This window comes from Cucurbita maxima, unplaced genomic scaffold, assembly GCF_002738345.1.
Source record: "Cucurbita maxima cultivar Rimu unplaced genomic scaffold, Cmax_1.0 Cma_Scf00060, whole genome shotgun sequence".
NCBI lineage: Eukaryota > Viridiplantae > Streptophyta > Magnoliopsida > Cucurbitales > Cucurbitaceae > Cucurbita > Cucurbita maxima.
The window spans coordinates 231,402-252,184 of NW_019272076.1; the positions used below are offsets into that span (position 1 = coordinate 231,402).

The 20,783-nt window shown below is 35.6% G+C and overlaps 2 protein-coding genes across 2 annotated transcripts in view; one reads left to right on the forward strand and one right to left on the reverse strand.

Moving 5' to 3' along the window:
- Positions 1 to 7,053, reverse strand: part of LOC111471885 (RRP12-like protein) — a 27,716-nt gene extending 20,663 nt beyond the window's left edge. Inside the window, exons 1-4 of the mRNA XM_023117552.1 lie at positions 6,377 to 7,053; positions 5,698 to 6,235; positions 4,167 to 4,415; positions 2,353 to 2,441 (exon numbers count right to left, since the gene is read on the reverse strand). Of these exons, the coding sequence (XP_022973320.1) occupies positions 2,353 to 2,441; positions 4,167 to 4,415; positions 5,698 to 6,235; positions 6,377 to 6,904 (1,404 nt within the window). The 5' untranslated portion in view covers positions 6,905 to 7,053. The remainder of the gene's footprint in view (positions 1 to 2,352; positions 2,442 to 4,166; positions 4,416 to 5,697; positions 6,236 to 6,376) is intronic.
- Positions 7,054 to 9,476: 2,423 nt separating this feature from the next.
- On the forward strand, positions 9,477 to 19,795 carry LOC111471892 (HIV Tat-specific factor 1). Its single transcript, XM_023117564.1, has 14 exons — positions 9,477 to 9,745; positions 9,874 to 9,984; positions 10,296 to 10,430; positions 10,510 to 10,733; positions 13,630 to 13,878; positions 13,997 to 14,089; positions 14,173 to 14,211; positions 16,525 to 16,614; positions 16,729 to 16,831; positions 16,912 to 16,992; positions 17,799 to 17,875; positions 18,723 to 18,803; positions 18,949 to 19,040; positions 19,383 to 19,795. Exons 2-14 carry the CDS (start codon positions 9,876 to 9,878, stop codon positions 19,504 to 19,506), a joined length of 1,497 nt encoding a protein of 498 aa, XP_022973332.1. The 5' UTR covers positions 9,477 to 9,745; positions 9,874 to 9,875; the 3' UTR covers positions 19,507 to 19,795.
- Positions 19,796 to 20,783: the final 988 nt, after the last annotated feature.

Consider the following 20,783-nt stretch of genomic DNA (forward strand, 5'->3'; position numbering starts at 1 on the left):
AAAAAAAAAAAAAAAAAAAAAAAAAAAAAAAAAAAAAGATTAAAACTGCTCCAATTGACGGAGAAAAGAAAAGGAAAAGAGATTGTAGAACTCTTTGGAAAGAAAATACCGTAAGGGAAAAACAGTATACGTTACTTTCCAAAGAAAAAATCACTGATCTTTTTTTTTTTTTTTTCCTTTTGATGAAGAAACAAGGGGCTGTCTTATAGACACAAAAGAGTAGAAAACAGCCTAAGGCGAGGAATGAGAAAGCCACTGCCAAAAACACTAAACCATCGATGCCCTCCAATCATATGTAATCGTGAGGAAGCTATTATTACAAAAATAATGATATATATATACTATCCCACAAAATAAACACTAAACCATTCAAGCCCTCCAATAATTTATAATCGTGGGGAAGCTATTATTACAAAAAAATAATGTTATATACACACACAGATATAAATATTATTTATTTTGGTACACATATCAAGAAAGTATGTCGTACATACTCCAAAAGAGATTCAACCAGTGTAGATCGTTTCTCAAAGGTACTTTGATTTCTTTCCTTCCAAATTAGCCTACTCGCACAATCCCACAAAATTCTAGGTTTGCCCTTGAAGTCCTTTCCCCGTCAAGATTCCAAAAGCCACTTATCCACTTTCTCAGGGAGGAAAATCACAAAAACAAAGGGAGCAAAAAGGGAGACCAAAAGAAATCGAGCAGCAATTGAGTATAGTGGATAAAGATGTGATCTAATGTCTCTGACTCCTTCCAGCAGAGGCAACAAACAGAAGGTGGCATAGCCCAAAAATCACTGACCTCTTTATCCCAATCTTTCAAAGTCCTATTTCTATCCAACCATGGTTGTTTTCGAACCATTTTTTTGCCATAGTTTTCATCTTTCTCAGAGTAAACATTTGGAACCAAAAGAACCCTAGAACCAAGGTAGAGAAACTCACTCCCAAAGATTGAGAATTATATTTCACACTAAAAAACCATTTTTCTGAGAGAAGTATATTTCACACGAAAGAACCAAAAGAACCCTAGGAACGAGGTAGAGAAACCCACTCCCAAAGATCTATAAAAGAAAAGTCTTCCACTTGTTAATAATCACGGTTAGGCAACAATTTTAAAAGAATTGTGAGATTTGAGCACCACCAAGAAGCACTATGCAGAAACATAAGATGAGAGCTTATCTTCAACAATCCTAAGGCTTCTTTCTCTCCAAAGGTTCCACAAAAGGGCATATGTAGCACAACACCATAAGATCTTGTTTTTTCCTTTAAACATCCAACCACCAAGCATTTCCACTAGCCACTCATCCATCCAGGTAGACACAAAGGAACACTAAACTCTTCGAAAATAACCGACCAGCTCCTTGGAGCATAAGGGCAGCGGGGGGGAATATGGACCTGAGTTTCTTCACTTTCCAGGCAAAGACAGAAACCAGGGGGAATGGGAGTTGTTTTGCAGCCTGCCTTTCAATAGTATTCATGCTTCTATAGGCCATAGACCACACGAAAGCTTTGATCTTTAATGGAACTTCGAACATCTAAATCCATTTTATCAAAAGATGACAAAGCCTCGTAGTCCCTTTGGAGAGCTTTAGGACAGCATATTTTTTAGAAAAGGTACCAGACGGTGGGTCCAACTTCTACTTCACTCCATCTTTGTCATTACCCAGAACTCTGGAATTTAGAAGCTGTATAAGGTTGATCCAACTTTGCATTTCTCCATCGACACCTCCTTATCCATACCAAGTCTGCTGCACCCAATCCAATAATCAGCTATTGCAATACCTTTATTATTTGAAATTGTGTGTAAGCCCAAAAAAGACTGTGCCAGGGTGTTTGAGCCAACCCATTTATCGACCCAAAAGAAAATTCTGCAACCATTCCCCATTCTGAATTACATAAAACTGAAGAACTTACCTTCATCTTTAACAATGCTTGATCACACCTGCTGTTTCCCTTTTCTGATTGAAGGGCACGACACCCAATCTTGAAGCTCATAAATTAACCCCTAAGATGCTGCGGCCTAGATGCCTCAGATACTCAGCCTTGAAAAGTTTCTTATTGATGCATTCTGCTCAAATACTCTCCCCTCAAGCCCTGTTTACTCTTTTAAGTTCGAGGCTTTCCTTCCTCTTTTGTACTTTTATTCATCAATTTAATTAAAAAAATTCACTTAAAAAATTAAAATTAATGAACCCTTGCATGATCAACATTAGATATAAGCCAGCAATTTTGAGAAACTTATAGGATATTTATAATTGGCTTTAATTAGCAGTTACATGATATGTAAAAGACAATTTGCTAACTAAGAATGGACATGAGGATTTTAACGCCAAATGTTGATTACACTTACATTATCAACATGAGATATATTCCCTGCACTATTTATCAAATCAGCAAGTTTGAGCAAAATATGCTTCATATAGGTGAAAGAAGTTGTTCCTACAATAAAAATGAAAAATAATTAGTAGATCAAACAGTAACTTCGAAACATATTAAAAATTGTAGCAAAACAAAGTATAAACTATAGAAGCACCACAAAAATAAAGAGAGTAAGAGCAAGGAGAAAATAACACAATTGATTATAAGTGGTTCAAGCATGGTAGCCCAACATCCACCCCACATCAGCCAGCATCAGACACTTTGATCATCTCTCCAAGAACATGAACGAAGTTCAGTGCCCATAAAGAGGAAAGCACGCACTGTCAAGCACAAGAGGTAAAAAATTTCCAGAATGACTATGTCGTTCCTTTCCCAGAGATCCATACTAAGTGGGCTAACTCTGCTGTTACAAAATTGTCATCCCACTGCCCGAATATTCTCTCTCTTTCTGTTGTGATTAGCTACCGTGATCATGTAATATTTTCTTGCTAAAGACTTGCGCCACAATCTATTTCCCTCTAAGAGTACCTTCAAAGCCAATAAATAAAGCCAGGTTCTTTCCCTCAACAATTCATACACCAAGCCCTCAACAAGCACACCAAAATGTTTTGGGCAAAGGCACCGAATCACGATCAATAAGATAACTTCCTCCCACTTCATCAAGACTTCCCAACATGGGTTGATGCATCCGTGAACCAAAGAATGAAAAAAAAAATACTTAAGTTTCTTCAAGCACTTACTCTACCAGAACATTTATAGACCAAGACTGATGGACGGCAACATTTAAAGCCATAATGCTAAAACATAAAACTGATTGACAATAAAATGCCTAAAATTATCCGGCTCCAGGACCTGCAACCCAAAAACAATCAGAAATAAAACCCCTAATTCTATCCAAAAGGAAAGCCTACCTACAACTGAGAATCAGCACCTCATAAAATCTTAATTCTGCCCCACATTCCTAAATCTATTAACTTTTAATATCCTAGTCCTGAAGAATCAAATGGTGAAATCATTACCAAGCTTACAGTGCATTGTTATTAAATTATCACTAGTTCCAAAAAAGGTATTGACTAGTTTAGCTATTTAAATCATTCATACATGTTCATTCTTACTCTAATTGGACACGTGTCCAACACCAAACACTCTGCCCATGCTCTAATTTCAATCCTGATTGTACCTACACATAAAATCTATTTATTTTTTCAGTCACTCGTATGATATTCTGCAATAAAACATGATGCAGCTGGGAGAAATGTTAAAAATAAACTTTTTTTTTTCAAAATTCGTGGTTTATAATCTAAATGTTAATGAAGAAGGTAAACACAAACCATGTAGGAAAGTGTCGCCAACACGTCGGCAGGCAATCACTATCCAAATACGGAACAATCATAACATAAATTTCAAAACTTATGCTCTACTCTATCAAAAGAGAACTGTTAGTTTTGGAATGTGAAGGTAACCGCAAATGCAATGCAATAATTTAAACTTCAATGTCTAAATACATTATAAATATCTTTAGTGATGGAAAATTCAACTAATTCATTTCATGCAACTGATGGATGCATTAGAGAACAAAATGTTCTCTAATTATATACATAATCATAACTGAATCATAATTAGCCATAATTGCCACAAATTATGCGTGGAAACAACAATAATAAATAAATTTTGAATTTTTCAATAAATTACCTTTGTTGAATAGCAACTTAGTAACCAAATCATAAAAGAAATCAGTTCAAAAATTAAGATTTATAATATATGATGTAAATAATGGAAACAGACCTAGTTTGAGAAACAGATCAGATATGATATCAATAATATATTTCCCAAGATCTCCATCATAACTATTCAGAACATCTTCAAAAACGCCACAAGTTGATTTTATGGCTTGTACTTCAATTCTCTCCAGGTTGCAGTCTTCTAGACAAGGATCTTTACCGATCAAGCATTCTTGATCCACATGATCCTGTATTAACTCCTTCAATATACCAGAAGCATGTAAAGCCTTACTTGCATCGGAAGTCAAAAGGCCTGCAATTAAGTTAAAACTCCAATACATAAAGATGTGTCTTGACATCTCCGGAGGTGGTAATGCATCACACATGAAATAGACAAAGTCCACTTGATAACCAAAAAAACTCTTAGCCAACACATCATTGAAATTGAAACCAACAAAAATTCAATAAGTGACTCTAAAATAAATGAAAAGACATAGAATCAGCAAACTAAATTATGGCACATCATCCTTATTGAACCTCTAGACACACTAAATAACATGCTCATAGAACTAATTAATGAGACCATGGCTGCTATCGATTCTAATTATGAGTCCACCCCCACTACCATAGATTATGAGCCTACCCCTACTAGCGCAGAATTACCAACTAAACCACACACTCACAGCATCAACAACATGCTACTTACAACATCAACAGCATGGGTGAACAGACAGGAGAAAGCAATATAGAGGATCCCCTGCCTCCACAATCATCAAATTTACTTCCAGCTTTTCAATTAGGAAAGATAAAAAAGGTGGGTAAAAATACACCTCCCAACCCAATTCTCCTAGCTCTTACGAAGTATTTCTTATCAAGAATATTGTAAATTGACCCTATAATTAACGTTTTTCTTGATTAATTTTCAGAATCCATTCTTTAGCCTTCCTTTTCCTAGTACACCACTAATACCATCCACAAATTCATCAGCATTTGAAATAGCTTCGTCCATCATTAATGAAAGCTAACTGATTTTTCAAGAAAGTATTAGGAGAAAAATTTTAATCATCTCAATAAGGATCATTCAAATGATTCTTGCAAATAACAATTGCCAGACTTCTTAGACAAAAAAATGCACAATTTTCCTCATCGTGGTATTCATAATTAATAATCATGAGTGGGTGGAATCAAACATGAAAATCAATAGCCCAATTCTAAACTTAAATTGAGATTACAGAATTTGGAAATTGTAGCTTTCTACATAATATCTCAAAGCTCGCTTTTCAAATTCCCAAGGATGATTTTGTTAGTCATTGGTGTGTGTTTTACACAATAGATAATGAAGTCATCATATCTTCCTTCAAATCCTCCTCCGTGGAATAATTTTTGCTTCCAGGATGAAAACCAACCTGCTTAAAAAAATTTCTTCTTTTAAATAGTAAACTTCAAACATTTTATAGTTGATATCAAATTACATTGAAAGGGGTAGCAGGTGGCAACAAAAAAAACCTCAATCAAACTAATGTGGAATAAAAAAACAAGTTTACAACAGAAGTATGATTCAAATTCACAACGAACCAGGGAAAGTCTTGGTTTACCTGTCATATAACCACAAACTACAGGAAGATTTCTGATCGCTATGCTAGAACCTCCTGCATCCATGGCACATTTCAACAACGTGGCAGCAGTAAGCACTGTGTCCAAGGGGTTCGCATCTCCCAAAGAAAGGTATGAGCCAATTGAAACAATAATGCTTTCAACCTCCGAAGCGAAAACTCCAGCTTTTGAAGATTTAAGAATAAGTTCGATAGCTTTGAAACTGTGCCCTGTAACTACCGAGTAATGTGGCTCTACAAGTTTAATTAATTCTTTAAGCATTTTCAAACGAACTTTTTTAGATAGTAATGGAATAGCTAGAGTGATCACATTCAGCATGTGAAGGACATCAAGATGTTGATCATTTGACTGATTATCTACCTCACGCCCATCAATACGGCTGCTGGTGCTTAATTTAATTGCCGAGGGCATGCAGCCTTCCAGAAAAGAAAAAACCAATTTGCTAGCCTCTTTCTTGATAGCAGGGTCCTTCAAAGAATTCAAAAGCGTAATAAGCGAATCTTGGGCACAACGTCGAACCTGCATTCAAGAATCGGCATATCAAATCAAGGATATCCACCCTTAAGCCACATTAAATACCCACAAAGCTTGGTTCTGGAAACTTTAAACTTTTAAAAAACAGCTAAACAGCCACCCATGAAATACAAATTAAATGCATACCTTGGGACGCCGGTCAACCGAAAACTTCAGCAAAGTATCAAAGCCTAACTGAACCGAGCCCCAATCCTCCAAGTTACAAAATCCTAACAAAATCCCCAAGCACTTCACTGCAGCCCTCACGGTGGACACAGTCAAGCTATTCTTTCCCAATAGTAGCACCAGTACACCCACCGCTTCGCTTGCATTAGGAGCAGAAATCCCCGTAGGCGGCACCAAAGGAAGTGTAATGGCTAAAAAGGACAACAAAGCAGATAAGGCAGTAAGGTCCAAGGTATCGGAAACCGAAGCATTATCAATGGCGGAAATAGCGGCGGCAAAGTATCCAGCGGGGGTGAGGGGGAGGGCCTCAGACTCGAGAATAGAGCGCATGGCGACGGCGGAAGCGAGGAGATGGCTGTGCTGTGGAGCGGAGGACTTGGAATAGCGCTCCATGAGTTGGGCGCAGATGTCTGAAGCATCACTGAGAGATACAACTTCAGCATCGTCTTTGTCCCGCTCTTGTCGCTGGTGTTGAGTTCCTTCCGACATGGTTTTAATTGCTTCTTTCTGGGTTTAACTTCAGGGCTGCAGAGTTTAAGGAAGGCAGCTGTGCGATTCAAAAGCCGAATTGGACGAAGAAGAAGATGATGAAAGGGTTTTGGGTTTTAGCCGGCAGCGCATAAAAAAATTTCATAAGCCGCATTTTTTTTTTTCCCTTCTTTTTGTTAAGGCAAGACAAATTACTATTTTAAATTTGTGTTTTTTTTTTCTTTTTCTCACACATAGATGTTCATAGGTCCCAGAAGTTGGGATGTCTAAGGTAAGTAAGATGACCTAGATTTTTAGTATGCATTTATCCTATTGTATCTGGTCTCGAGTTGCAGTATCGTCGTCAGTCGTACAAGAATATCTTGTTTTTACTTGAGTAGCACGTGGCTTTAGTATTTTAAGAAATACTCGAGTGATTCAACTATTGGGGTTAAATGCAAACACATACGATTTCATTAATGAATGAGACATATCATAATAATCTATTTTCCTATGGCAGTTATGACAATTGAGATGTGCACTTAAATTTCCCTTCACATGGTCTACACGTGCGAGTATGGATCCATTAATCGGTTCGCACACATCCTATGCCCCCTTTCTGGTCGAACGAGCATTCTTTGGGAGCTATTGATATCGGACCTCCATTAGGAATAGCAACCGTCACGACAGCATTATGATAAACATAATGAACGTTCCTCTACCTAGTAATATGCGCATCCATACTATCGTGAAGGAATAGGGGTATCCCCCAATGCATGAACACACAATAATCCATGAGGTCTCAACATTTTTATATTTTCATTATTATAACGTTTTCGTACTTTCAGACATAACAATTCTCATCATGCACATATCATAATCATTATGTATCATAACAATCACATAACATATCCCTAACATATTGGCTCACATTATATCATATCATAAATATATCAATAATCACATATATCGTACCATAACCTATATCATATCATTCTCATATCATTTTACTACATACATATCGTTCTCTAATTGATCATAGTCTTACCATTTTTATACATATCATTGATATATCATTCCATTAGCACAACTTAGTCATATCCTTTCCCAATCATATCATGAACGCATCTTACTCATATTATTTTATAAACGTTTTTTTGTCATATCGTTGTTCCGAATAATTATAAATTGTTGATAAATAAAATTCTTTTTAATAACCCGAATGCAACAACTCGAAAATAGAGGATTTGGGTTGGGTAAAAAAAAAAAAATCCCTCAACTCAACCCAACCCGGATCATGTACACCCCTACTCTCACATGCACTCATTCATAACTCACTCAAGATATATAAATTAGTGTCACATGGATAAAACACCCAACCTTGTCTATATACTATAAACCGATTTTTTTTTGTATATCAACTATATATTGTTCAAGATTATTCTAATAACTTTGAATTTTTCATAGACCGATAATATTAAAGTAAAAATAAAATAATAAAAATTATTATTATAGAAATAATTAAGAGACTTTAGAGTATAAATCTCATTTGCTTTCGAGCATTATGTTCCACTTAGTAAAATCTAAATTTCTTAAGAGAACTCCTCATCTACTTTTTATAGATTCGAACGAGTGAATTTTATTTTATAAAAGATATGTTCTCATCTTCCTAGTAGGTCAAGTCTTCAAAATGGTACATTAAAATAGTTTACCTAAGTTCTTACCCATGATCTTCTCCTTCATGAGTGAAGCACGTATCTTTTGATATACTTTGCCTAATAGAAAAGACTTTAAAAATAATTTTCAGTATCCTCGCACACGTTTTAGTCTCGTCACTCAACTATTGAATGTTTGTGTGCTTTTATCCGAAACTATTTTGATTATAACTATATCATGAATGTTATGAGTTGGTGTAAATATAAAAAGTCATCCATCACCCACAAAATTAGAAATTCATTTTGTAACATACCCACAAAATTAAAGGGTTATTGTTCAATTTCTAGCTATTTAAATTCTTCTATAGTTTTAAACCAATTCAAATACTTTCCACTAAGTACCCTAGCCTAATTTGAGCCAATTTAAATTAGTAAATAATTCTCTAACCTTGAGAAAGAGAAAGAACATGTTGGAGGGGTTATTATGCTCACTGAGCACTTGCATCAACACTAGAGCTAACGTACTCCTTCGCCCAGCTCCTATGCCTACCAAAAGACCCTCTCACAGTCGAAGGATCCGCAACACGTTAGAGAGCTTTTAGAATCTAAAACACCCGTTCTCAATGAGTTTCGAAGTGATCTTTATTCTCACAGCTGCCTTTGGAGGGTTATAAAAAATTGATTAGTCATTAATTGTTGCATTTAATTTTTTTGATTCGAGTAAGATTTAGTTGATAAACAAATTAGATTTTATAAATTGAAATCAATTTCATATATATATATATATATATATATATATCTTAGTAAACAATAATTTAATAATTTTTCAAGTTGTAACTTTTTTATTTTTATTTTTTTAAATGAAGTTATAGGTAAGATTGGAAATTTAAAAGAGTAATCATAACATTGGGAATTACCTCATTAAAAAAAAAAAAAAAAAAAAAAAATCGTTTTCGCTCAATTCTTTGCCCCTACCCAGTTTCTTCATCTCCGATTTCTCCCGTTTCCCAATTCTTCCGCAGCCTCTCCATTTCTTTGTCGACATGGATGAAATGTTTCCTTTTTCAACAACTCTATAAATTAGGGTTTCTTTTCTCCTTCATTTCTCTTCTTCTTCCTCAGTTCAACCCCCAACCGCAACCCTCTCCGCACGACCCCACTTCCTCGGCTCTAAAGCAGTTCCGATAAACACCTATATCGGCTTTACGTATGTTTCTAAATACCTGTATTTTACTGGTGAATCATGTATTGTTTCTTGAAGAACCAAGTATTTCAAATGTTGTTTGGTCACTTCAGTGAAGTCGGTTTGTCTGTGCTCATCTCCTTTTTCTGCAGGTATGGACAACAATCCTGCTGGGAACCCTGAAACGGTTACTGAAGTTGGATGGTATATTCTTGGTGAAGATCAGCAACATGTTGGTCCATATGCATTTTCTGAATTGCGCGGTGAGTTTTAAGAACTGAACAATACATTTTTGCATATAGCTGATTTATATTGTTCCAGGCGTCAATTTTGATTCTTGTTATTTGTGAAGTATATAGATGAGTTACTTACTGGAAATGAAATGTACCTTGGCACCTTGTGTCATGACAACTCTAAGTTTTGTCTTGTGAACTGTCGGTTATTCCTCGAATTTAGTTTCAGACTTTCTTTCTTGAATTTTAGTTGTGCAAGTAAACAATAGCACGCCGGATTGTGTTCAATTGATATAAAAGCTATAGAAACATTTGTTTAGTTAATTTTCCGCCCTGGGCAGATCATTTTCTGAATGGGTATCTCATGGAAAGTACATTGGTCTGGTGTGAAGGACAAAGTGAATGGCATCCGTTATCGTCTATTCTTGGGTTGACAACAAAAGTATTTCAACAAGAATCTGATTTGTCAACTGCAGGTGAAGTCTCTTTAATCTCTCCATAATTATTTATGAGTTACTAGTCAAATTATTGCCAAGTGTTTATTGGGTGTTTCAGTTCCTGTCAACAACAACAATGGCGATGATGAGCTTGAGAAATATCAGAAGGAGATTGGAGAATCAGTAGCTACAATTGAAGTGTCAAGTCCTTCTAGGAATTTCGGTATGGTGGAAGGTGATCTTGACAGACCTACTACACCACCAGAGGGTGAGGAAGAATTCACTGATGATGATGGGACAACTTACAGGTGGGATAGGGCTCTCAGGGCCTGGGTACCTCAGGTATTTTTCTTAGGAACCTTGTGCATGATGTAGGATTTACATTTATGATGCCTTATGTTTGCTCTAAGAGAGTCATAAAGTTTGAAACGTGAAATCATTTGTCATGCCACTATAGATCTAAGTTTTCTTCCCCCCACCCCACCTTACAAGATGGATTGGTAAGAAATTCAACCATAAGCAACATATTTTCTTCTATGTCTACATTCCACATAATGCTGTCTTTTAGTTTTTCTGACACAAGTTTTTTGTAGTTTCTATATCATCTCTTCCCATGGATTCATGTACGAGCGTGACTTAATAATCTTGGTGTATTCTTCCTTTATAATCAATCATAATTATTATGAGCAGGAAATGTTGTGGCATAAAGTGGTCCCGAGTATTTATGGGAAAGATGATCTAGGTTGGCAGGAGGGTAGGTAGTGGTAGGAGGAGTCCGGGAGAGGTTTCCCATAGTTTTAATTGCAACAAATTTTTTCATTTAATTAGTGAAAAGTTAGTAAGTATGATAATCAGAATTCTCAAACCAAGGTCTGCAAAAATATTCTAAAACAAAAAATTACATGCTCCTAAAATAAGGGTAAATTAAACAAAGGATCCCCAGTTACACCCTATATCCTGGCAAGGAGTGTTACTTAATAGTGAGAATAATGAACATCAAGAAGATGCTTTATGTCTAGCTACATCAACTCTCTCATCCCATTTAGTGAATTTTTATTCAAATCATCTTTAATTTCTTTTGAACTGTAATTTTGAAGTTGTTACTTTGACTGCGTTTAATAATATCAGTTCAACTTCTTTGAATTTGACTCCACAAGTTAATTGAAGAAATAATGTGCTTGGACCCACTATCTATCACCTAAGGGATATTGAATGGTTGAAGAAGGGGCTGCCAACACTTGTTGTATAAACTTTCGTTGAGCAAATGAAAGAATATGAAGGCGTACAAAAAACAAGATTGAAAAAGTGGGAGTCCAATATAATCTACAAGAAGAGGCTCCAATCCAAAAAAACAAGACCAAGATGATAACTACGAATAGTCCTAGAGTTTGACACCCACAAAGAGGCTTTAAATCTAACAATCTCCCCAGCCTCCTCACCTGACCTCTCTCTTATCTCTAATAACTTTTTTATTTCTCTTGAGCCAAATATCCTATAATAGAACAAAGAAGTTGGTTGGCCACAACACAATGCCTCTTTCCCTAAAGGAGGAATGCAAAAACATCTCCTCCATCCATGAACCCCCATCACTTTTACATGCCTCACTGACCCCGAACGGTCTCCTTCACAGGTCCCAAAAACCATTAGCAAAAACAGGCAATCCCAGCACATATGATTCAGGTCCTCCTCATATCTCTTATTGCACCATTGTAGGTGCAAAATTAAGGAAGTGTCTTTGAACGTGATCCGTAGTGTTAACCTTCTCATTTAAAATGTGCCACCCAAAAAGCCTCACGTTCCTAGGAATTTTAACATTTCAAATAGAAGCAAAAACAGAAGACTAAGGGGCATCTAACATTTAACAGGGCTTGGGAGAGATACAATGAGTGGAAATAGGAATGACATGAAAAACCCCTTGAAGGATCAAGGGTTCAAAAGCGAACATCTCTCCTCCCAAGGATCTGCCACTCTTTCCCCTCCCTGTTAGTAAGTGGTCGATGAAAACTGAAGGAGAGTCGATATAGTGTGCTCGTTGATTGATTGTTGGGAGAGTATATGCCTTCCTTGGCTTTTGAAGAGATAAAAGCAAATAGTTGCATTCATGTAAGGACTTGTATTTAATTACAACATATTGTCCGATTAAAGCAAAAAGAAGCTTAAGTTTATTTTCATTGTGTAATTGTTTGTTTGGGCGATATAAAATTTGGAGAAAATGTTTTGGAGTATCTTAAAGTATATTCCTAATTTATTGCTTGGATACAAAAACATGTAAATTTATTCATATCTACAATGACTTTTGGTTAAATGTATTTTATGGAAAAAGGGAGGTTTTCTTCTTCATTTGCCCATTTGCAGTAAGGAGTCGTTTTTGTGGCAAACTAGGATTTGGCTATTTTGTGGGGTATGTGGGGGTGAGAGAAAGAATTCTGGGGGAGAGAAGAACAATAAATCCTTTAGAGGACATTGAGTGAAATTCAAGTGGTGTGTGGTCCCTCGTAGGGTTCCATCTTGTCTTTGAGCTTTGGTTGCGAAGGATTTTTGTTATTATCCTGTAGGTCATATTTTACTTGATTGGAGTCCCTTTTGTAGTTTGGCTCCTTTGTGGGCTTTGTCTTTTGTTCACCCTTGTATTCTTTCATTTGAAGTATGGTTATTCATAATTATTTTTTTGGATATTTTTCTATATTTTTCCACAACACGAAATTTATTTGTGTCACTGTTTATGTGCTTGATTATATATATTGTTTGTAAATTCCAATAAACTACTTGGGTGTTTTTGGTTCAAGGGTTCAGGGAGCTGGGTTTGTATAGTTTGGAGTTGAGAAACTTGGGATTGTGTAGTCTGGATTGGGAAACTTGGTTGTATAGTCTATTTGGATTTTTTAGAGTAATGAGTTTGAGAACCTTGATTTAATGTAGCTTTGAGTTGCATGTTTGTAATTTGTAAATGTGTGTAGATTGAGATGTGATTTTCAGATGCTGGGGTTTGTTTAGTTCAGTTTTATGGCCATGAAATTAGAAAAATTTACAGTCTTGGATTAGCTAGCCACCTAGCAAGTTTATGTTCAATTTCTAGACTTGAGACCATGCGCCAGATGCCCCATGGGCTGTTTCTATCCACCCAGATATATTATATGGTACCAAACTTTAGATATAATTTTGAATGATCCACCCATATGTATATATATATATATAATATGTTTGTATGATATCAAACTTTCGATCTACTTTGGAACAGGATGATGCATTTTTTAAACATGAGCAATATGGGGCCGAAGAGATGACTTTCGTGCAAGAAGATGAAATCTTTCCACAGCTTCTAACCGATACCACTTGTACCTCCATCAAGGAAGAAGATGATTCTGTTCCTTCCACCTCCATCAAGGAGGAAGATTGTGTCACAAAAGAAGCTAACAGCAAAAGTGAAGACATGGAAACCAAACAGAACGGGAAGAGAAAGTTATGTGACAAGCAAGTTGAAAAAAAGGTTTTTCCTTGGATTGTATCTTTAATTTATTTATGAGAGTAGAAGAGAGTCACTTTAGATAAATTCATTGCTATCTAACTTGATTATCTTTATGCTTAATGGATGCCGCCTTTTGCAGGAAGCAAATAAAGGTCCTGATGGTTGGTTTGAACTAAAAATAAATACACATGTTTACATAACAGGGTTGCCGGAGGATGTTACTATTGATGAAGTACGTTCTAGACATGTTCCTAGTTGTTGTATCTTTGAGCATTGTTTCCATAGGATGCTGAAGTTTTCTGTCATATGTTGCAGGTTGTGGAAGTTTTTTCAAAATGTGGAATAATAAAGGAGGTATTTATCATTTGACATGCTATGCTTACATGAGTAGATACATTCAATGTTTAGTTGACCTGGTTGTGTTAATTCCATATTTGATGAATATTTTCTTTTAAACAAGGACCCGCCTTTAAGAGAACCACAACAAAGGCACATGAACTGGGTTATCTTCAATCTTTTGGGAGTAGTTCCAAGGGGGAGCTAAAATATTCTTTGAAATATTTAATGCCATTACCAACAACTTGTAATTACTTCCCTCTGATAATTGACCCTTTCCCCTCTTAAGCACGCAATCAAGGGAAATTTAGAGAACTTTGTTTTCAATACGATATAAACTGTCAGACAAAAGAACCTAAGAGTTAACAGGACTCCATATTGATTACTGTAGGTAGTTAAACAAGTTTGGCTTAAACATCCTTAACCATTTCTTGGCAGTAGAGACAGAAGAAAGCCGCTGGACAGGAAGGAGAGAGTAACACATTTGGCAATGCTCGAGCACTGCATAATGGTTGAAACATTCATTTCGAGAATGGGAGACCATGACCGAGCACGACATATTTTTGTTTCTTTTTTATAAGAAGCCTTACTTTGATTGCAGAAGAATTGAAAGAATACTAGTGCATAACAAAAACAGCTCACAAAAAAAAGTTATGCAGTGTTCGTGCATGGTCAAGTTTCTTGAGCCATCTCTAGTTCCTAGAATCATTTGTGTGTTTCAGATACTCCTTCTAGGTCTTGTTATAAATCCTACCATGGCTTACCATCTCATGACTTGGATAAGAACCAATCAAACCACTTATATAGGGGATCGTAGGTCTGGCTAAATTTGCAGGGCCCATATGGAATTCTCTCTAGAGTGAAGATAGAGTCAAATCAGCAGGGGTTATACAAATACATTGGCACCCTTTCTATTTTGGATTCACTCTAGAGTGAAGATGGAGTCAAATCTACTGGGGTCATACAAATACGTAAACAGATCTGCCTAAATTTTGGGTACATTATATCTATGAAAGTATGCATGTGTAGACCCTCGGAAAACATAGAGGAGGCTAGAGTAAAGATATGATGAGTTCATTGGTAAAGCAATTAAATCTGGGTGCTTTGTCCCTTCATTTCTCTTTATAGCTTTCCAAATCTATATGTCTTCAAACTTTCTTAGTAGGTCAACATTTATCAACCACTGATGGCTTCCACTCATTGCCAATTAGCCCAAACCTATGCCCATCTTCTTTCATGAACGGACTATTAATAACTGGAACAATTTTCTCGACTCTGAATCTTCCAACTTGTTCCTGTTGCTTCATAATATTGCTGAAATATCCGTTCTTTAACTGCTTAATTTTACACATTTGGAGTAGCCTTTCTGAAATACTCAGTTTCATCCCCTTCCTTTAACCAACTTAATTTTACACATTTGGAGCAGCCTTCTATCTTCTTTTTGGTATGTTTTCATTATTTCTCTTTTAGTCTTTCTTCAATTCATCAGTCTTCTTTCCTCACAAAGTGCAATATCAGCTGATCTCTCTTCTTCTTCTTCTTCTTTCCTCATATTTCCCCCACTCTTCTTTCACCGTTTATGTCTGTCCTTTGAATCCCATCATTTGATGCTTTTGTTTAAGACTTTCAATTTCTTTATTAAATTAGAACCAGTCCCACGTTCCCACCCTTCCACCTTGACTGAATTTCAATCTTTCCCACCAATATAAACCAATTCTTTCTTGTTTAGCCAAATGTCCGAGAAACAAAAAGATGGTTGTGCCCAAACTAAATTTCTTGATTCAAGAACAGCGGTGAAATTATCCAATGTAGGTCCAGCTATTCTATTCAATCTTGATTCTTTGAAAAGTTCAATCCTTTTTTTAGACAAAAAAGGCAATGTTCATTTTTTGTGAAGTATCACCCTTCCACTATCTTTCTCATGCCACCCACCATATAACAATGAAAGTATGTTTTTTCCTACAAAAAAACTATATTTGATTAAAAAAAATCTAAACTTTGTTGGATAGGAGTCGTGCACTCATCCTTTTGATTACTTTTTAGGTATTACAACATTCGGAATGATTGTTGGTTGTAGAAAATGGGAGCTAAATCTCAGTCTTGCCTAGTTATGTCAATTCAAAAGCCACCATGTTGTAATTCATTAGGAGAGAGGGGATATTGAGATGATTTCCTACCTCATGTTTTCATGCTTTTATATTCATTTCTTGCTTGATGGTTTCCTAGTTCTCATGCAAGCTAGTTTATCTAGGGATGCCAAGAATTCTTACGAACCTTTTAGGTCACAAACATATTATGTTCTTACTCTAAATAGTTATATGTTCTTTGCAGGATCCTGAAACCAAAAAACCTCGTGTTAAGTTGTATGTTGATAAAGAGACAGGAAAGACGAAGGGTGATGCTTTAGTCACCTATCTGAAGGTAATTTTGTTATCCTCATTTTTATCTTCTGCCTCTTTATTTTCCTTACCTCTTCCTACATTTTTCCTTCGTGATGTTATCCACATGGTCTACGCTATGTGTTTGCTTGGCCAGGAACCCTCTGTTGCTCTGGCTATGCAAATTTTAGATGGCACTCCTCTTCGTCCCGGGGGGAAAATTCTTATGTCTGTTACTCAAGCTAAGTTTGAGCAAAAAGGTAGTGTTTACTCGCTAATTATTCATATTTGAACATCTTTTGCATTTCTTTATCTATCTAGAATTCTTTGTTCTCCGCAGGTGATAAATTTGTATCAAAAAAAGTAGACAACAAGAAGAAAAAGAAGCTTAAAAAGGTTGAAGATAAGATACTCGGCTGGGGTATGTGTTTAGTTTATATATATTTGTTTAAATTTTGTAATTGCCCTCTCTTTTCATTCTTCTTGAGTGCAAGACTTTTCCTCTTCCCCCAGCCTAAGGGCTGTTTTGTCCCCTTTTTATTTTAATCTATACCACAGGTTTCTTGTTAAAAAAAAAAAAAAAGTTCTATAGAAGAGTTTTACTTTTTTCTGATATCAAACATACAAATAAAGTTCTATGTTGCGATTATTCATATTCTTGTTATTATTTATTATTATTTTTTAAATAATACTCTAGTGTTCATTGAACGCAAGTTAGGTCATCACTGTTTCTTGTGTGCAATTGGTGTTATGCTAGATATGTTGAATTCTAAGAAGCATATGATAACTTTTTTTTTAACAATTGAGAGCTGATCAGAAGAATCCATCGGTTTGGATAGTCATGTGTTAATTAATACCCATGCTGTAATGATAAGCCTCACGGTCCAGATGTAGGATAATAATTTGTCAGGATTTCATTAGACCACTGTTAATTCTTAGCATTGAGTGTGGTAAATAGATGAATTATATAGTTTGTTCATAAGGAGTCTAAAAGAGAAGGGATAAGAATGGAAAATGGTAGGTACAAATTGAGGATGGGTTCCTTACCATCGACCTGAGAAGAATTTTTCTTGCTCAATGCCACTTCATACAAAATATAGCTCAGCTTCTTCCTCCTTTCCTTCCAATTATCTTTTCGGTAACAATTTCCATTTTTTACACTTCCTAGCCTACACCTAGAAATAATTTCCTCCGAACCGGACGTGAAGGCTTGTTTACTTTGTGCAGGTGGCCGAGATGATGCAAAAATTTCAATTCCTGCAACTGTTGTTCTCCGTTTTATGTTCACACCTGCTGAAATGAGGGTTAGTTCAATAATCTTTTGTATATTCTCCATGTAATTGGAATTTAACATGTGATGACATCTTTGTTATTTTATATTCATCTTTTATGGTGAAGCTGGAATTGACTTCTACTAACTTGATAATTCCTCCGTTGAGTTGCATATTTTTTATATTTATAGATATTAGTAAATACAAGTATATATTATTTCTAACACTTTGCCTTGCTTAACTACCAAGTTTTTTGTTAGAAACTAAGCCAGATTCATGATACACATTCATGAATTTATAATTCCTAGGTATTTGAATTTTTAGGTGCATGGAGGTTCGTTTGTTAAGGACATGAATATTAAATGTCTTTTAGATGTGCCTCTTGGGTTATCATATGAAGGAATCATTCTCCTTTGTAACTAAGTCAATTGAAAAGTCGAGTAAAGAAATTCATGAGAACAATTTTCTTCTCTTCAATATTGAGTTTTGTAAGACAACAAAGTTTATTCTCTTCAAAATTGTGAGATTTAAAGTATTATTGTAAGCTCTTTGACGTTCACCATCGTTTTGTTATTGCTAGAAACCTCCCATGTCTATTAGCATAGCTGGTCTATGTGTTGGCCGGCACAATACCACCAATCTTTTTTGTAGGTCATTTTTATTTTTATTTTTTATTGAACATGCAGTGGTAGGTATGCCCATATATAGATTTATAAGCATGCGCATGCATTTCCATGTTGAGTAGACTATTTTGACTGAAATATTTTTGGACAGAAGTTGAGGGTAAGTAGCTTGGTCATGTAAATATCGATGAAGCAACAGCTGGTTCTTGTAATTTGGAGTTGTTAATGAAAAGTAAAAGGTTCTATCTCTTGTGTAGACCGATGAAAATTTAGCTTCAGAAATAGAAGCAGATGTTAAGGAGGAAAGCACAAGGTTTGGTCCTGTGGATTCTGTTAAGGTACCTCACCTATTTCTTTCCTTTCTGAATTTTGGTCTTTCTGTAAGTATTTAGTATGCCTTTTAAAAATAAAATGCTAGAATGTCGAAAATGAAGTGTTTTGTTGTTAATAATATATTTGATTTTTTGTTGGGGTTTGGTTCAGGTCTGTGAAAACCATCCACAAGGTGTGGTTTTGATAAGATTCAAAGATAGGAAGGATGCTCAGAAATGTATAGAGTTGATGAACGGAAGATGGTAACACATTTTGGTGTTAATATTCCTTTTTCCTTTTCCTTTTCCTTTTCCTTCTTTATTTATGATAGTTTAAATCTCATTTGGAATTTTGAACTTTTAAAACTTTGGTCGCTGCTCTACTATTTTGCTCAAAACATTTGTTTTAGCCAACTCATGAGGCCATACATACATGTCATGTCCAAAGTGGAATAAAGTTTAAAATTGATGGGACAAAAGTGGTGGTGTTGGGAGTTCAAAGTACAAGAACAAGAACAAAAATGAGAGATTTAAAGGAAAACAAAACTTTGATGGGTGGTGTAAGTTGGAGTAGCAGAACTTAGTTTGTATATATGATTTGGACAGGTTTGGCGGAAGACAAATTCACGCAAGCGAGGACGATGGTTTAGTGAACCATGCTTCGGTGAGGGATCTTGAAGCCGATGCTGTTCGCTTGGAGCAGTTTGGTTCTGAACTTGAGGCTGACTGACTGACTCTTAAATGCGCCCAAGAAAGCTGTATGAATCCTTAGGGCATTCTGTACATTATTATTATTATTATTCATATTACATGGCCTTCCTAGTTAGTGTTGCACCTAAAACCTCACCTGCTGTAAAAGAATTTTTTCCCCTTTTCTTAACTATAACAATTTTTCCCTTTCTTTGAAGGCTAATGCATTCTTGATGTAGACTAGGATCAAAGCTACTTTGATTTAGGTACTCCACTTTAATTTTTGTACTTCCGAACAATTTAATATTTCAACTTTTGTATGTAATCTATTTATTTCCTTTATTTTAAAATTTGTAGCGATTGAAAATATGATTAGGAGGTGAATGGAATTTCTTACCAATGTAGATCGCTTTACTGATGAAATGTGTTTATAAATTGTAATTACTAACTCCTTAAAGATGTGATAGTGTATATTTGCACCAACACTTGGAACTTTTTACACCAATTTTCTATACATACTCATAAGTTAACAAATTTTTGGCGGCGTTGTTTTGGCACCGTTGGGAAGTTCGATAGAATTTTCTTTTCTCAATTTATTTTCATAGAGTTGCGAGTTTAAGCTGCAAGGCAACTGCAGTGCAGCATGGGGAGTAGAAGTTTTAGGAGTTTATGAACGACAATTCTGGTTTGGAATTTCTACTTAATCTAGAATAGGACAGATCGAGAGTAAGAGAAAAAAGAACATGAGTTGCCAACATAGAACAACCTCCTCAAATGGGCTAGAGACCCCAAGCAAATCTAGCTGGCAATTTGCTTGCTGAAGCTAATCAGGTATGAATTCCTGGAAAGATGATCAGGAAATAGCTATTAGGACCTATGCTTTTCCAGCAATGGAAGAGCGAAATCCATGCATAATTAAGTACGATTAGGCAATTTCACGGTTTACCTTTTAAAGCATCCACATATGCACCTTAAGTTTTTCTTAGGTGTTAGTGACTCATTAAGATTTGCAGGAGAAGAAGTTATCATAAAGATAAAGTAAGATTAAGTTTATTTCCTTACACAGTAAAAGATGCAGCTACCTTACCTCTAGGAATGATCGACTCAGGGAATGCACTAGCGTAAAGAAATATCAAATTCAGAAATAAAATAGTAGTCTTTCAGCAATTTGATGATGAAACTTTGAGGAGGCATGAAAGAGATTCAAAGATTTATTAAGGAAATACACAGAAATAAAATAGTAGTCTTTCAGCAATTTGATGATGAAACTTTGAGGAGGCATGAAAGAGATTCAAAGATTTATTAAGGAAATACACA

Excerpts from the sequence above, each read along its gene's own strand:
- LOC111471892 (XM_023117564.1), top strand. The coding sequence starts at position 9,876 with ATGGACAACAATCCTGCTGGGAACCCTGAAACGGTTACTGAAGTTGGA. Across the intron at positions 14,212-16,524 it reads AATGTGGAATAATAAAGGAG|GATCCTGAAACCAAAAAACC; the intron begins GTATTTATCATT and ends TGTTCTTTGCAG. Across the intron at positions 16,615-16,728 it reads CTTTAGTCACCTATCTGAAG|GAACCCTCTGTTGCTCTGGC; the intron begins GTAATTTTGTTA and ends TTGCTTGGCCAG.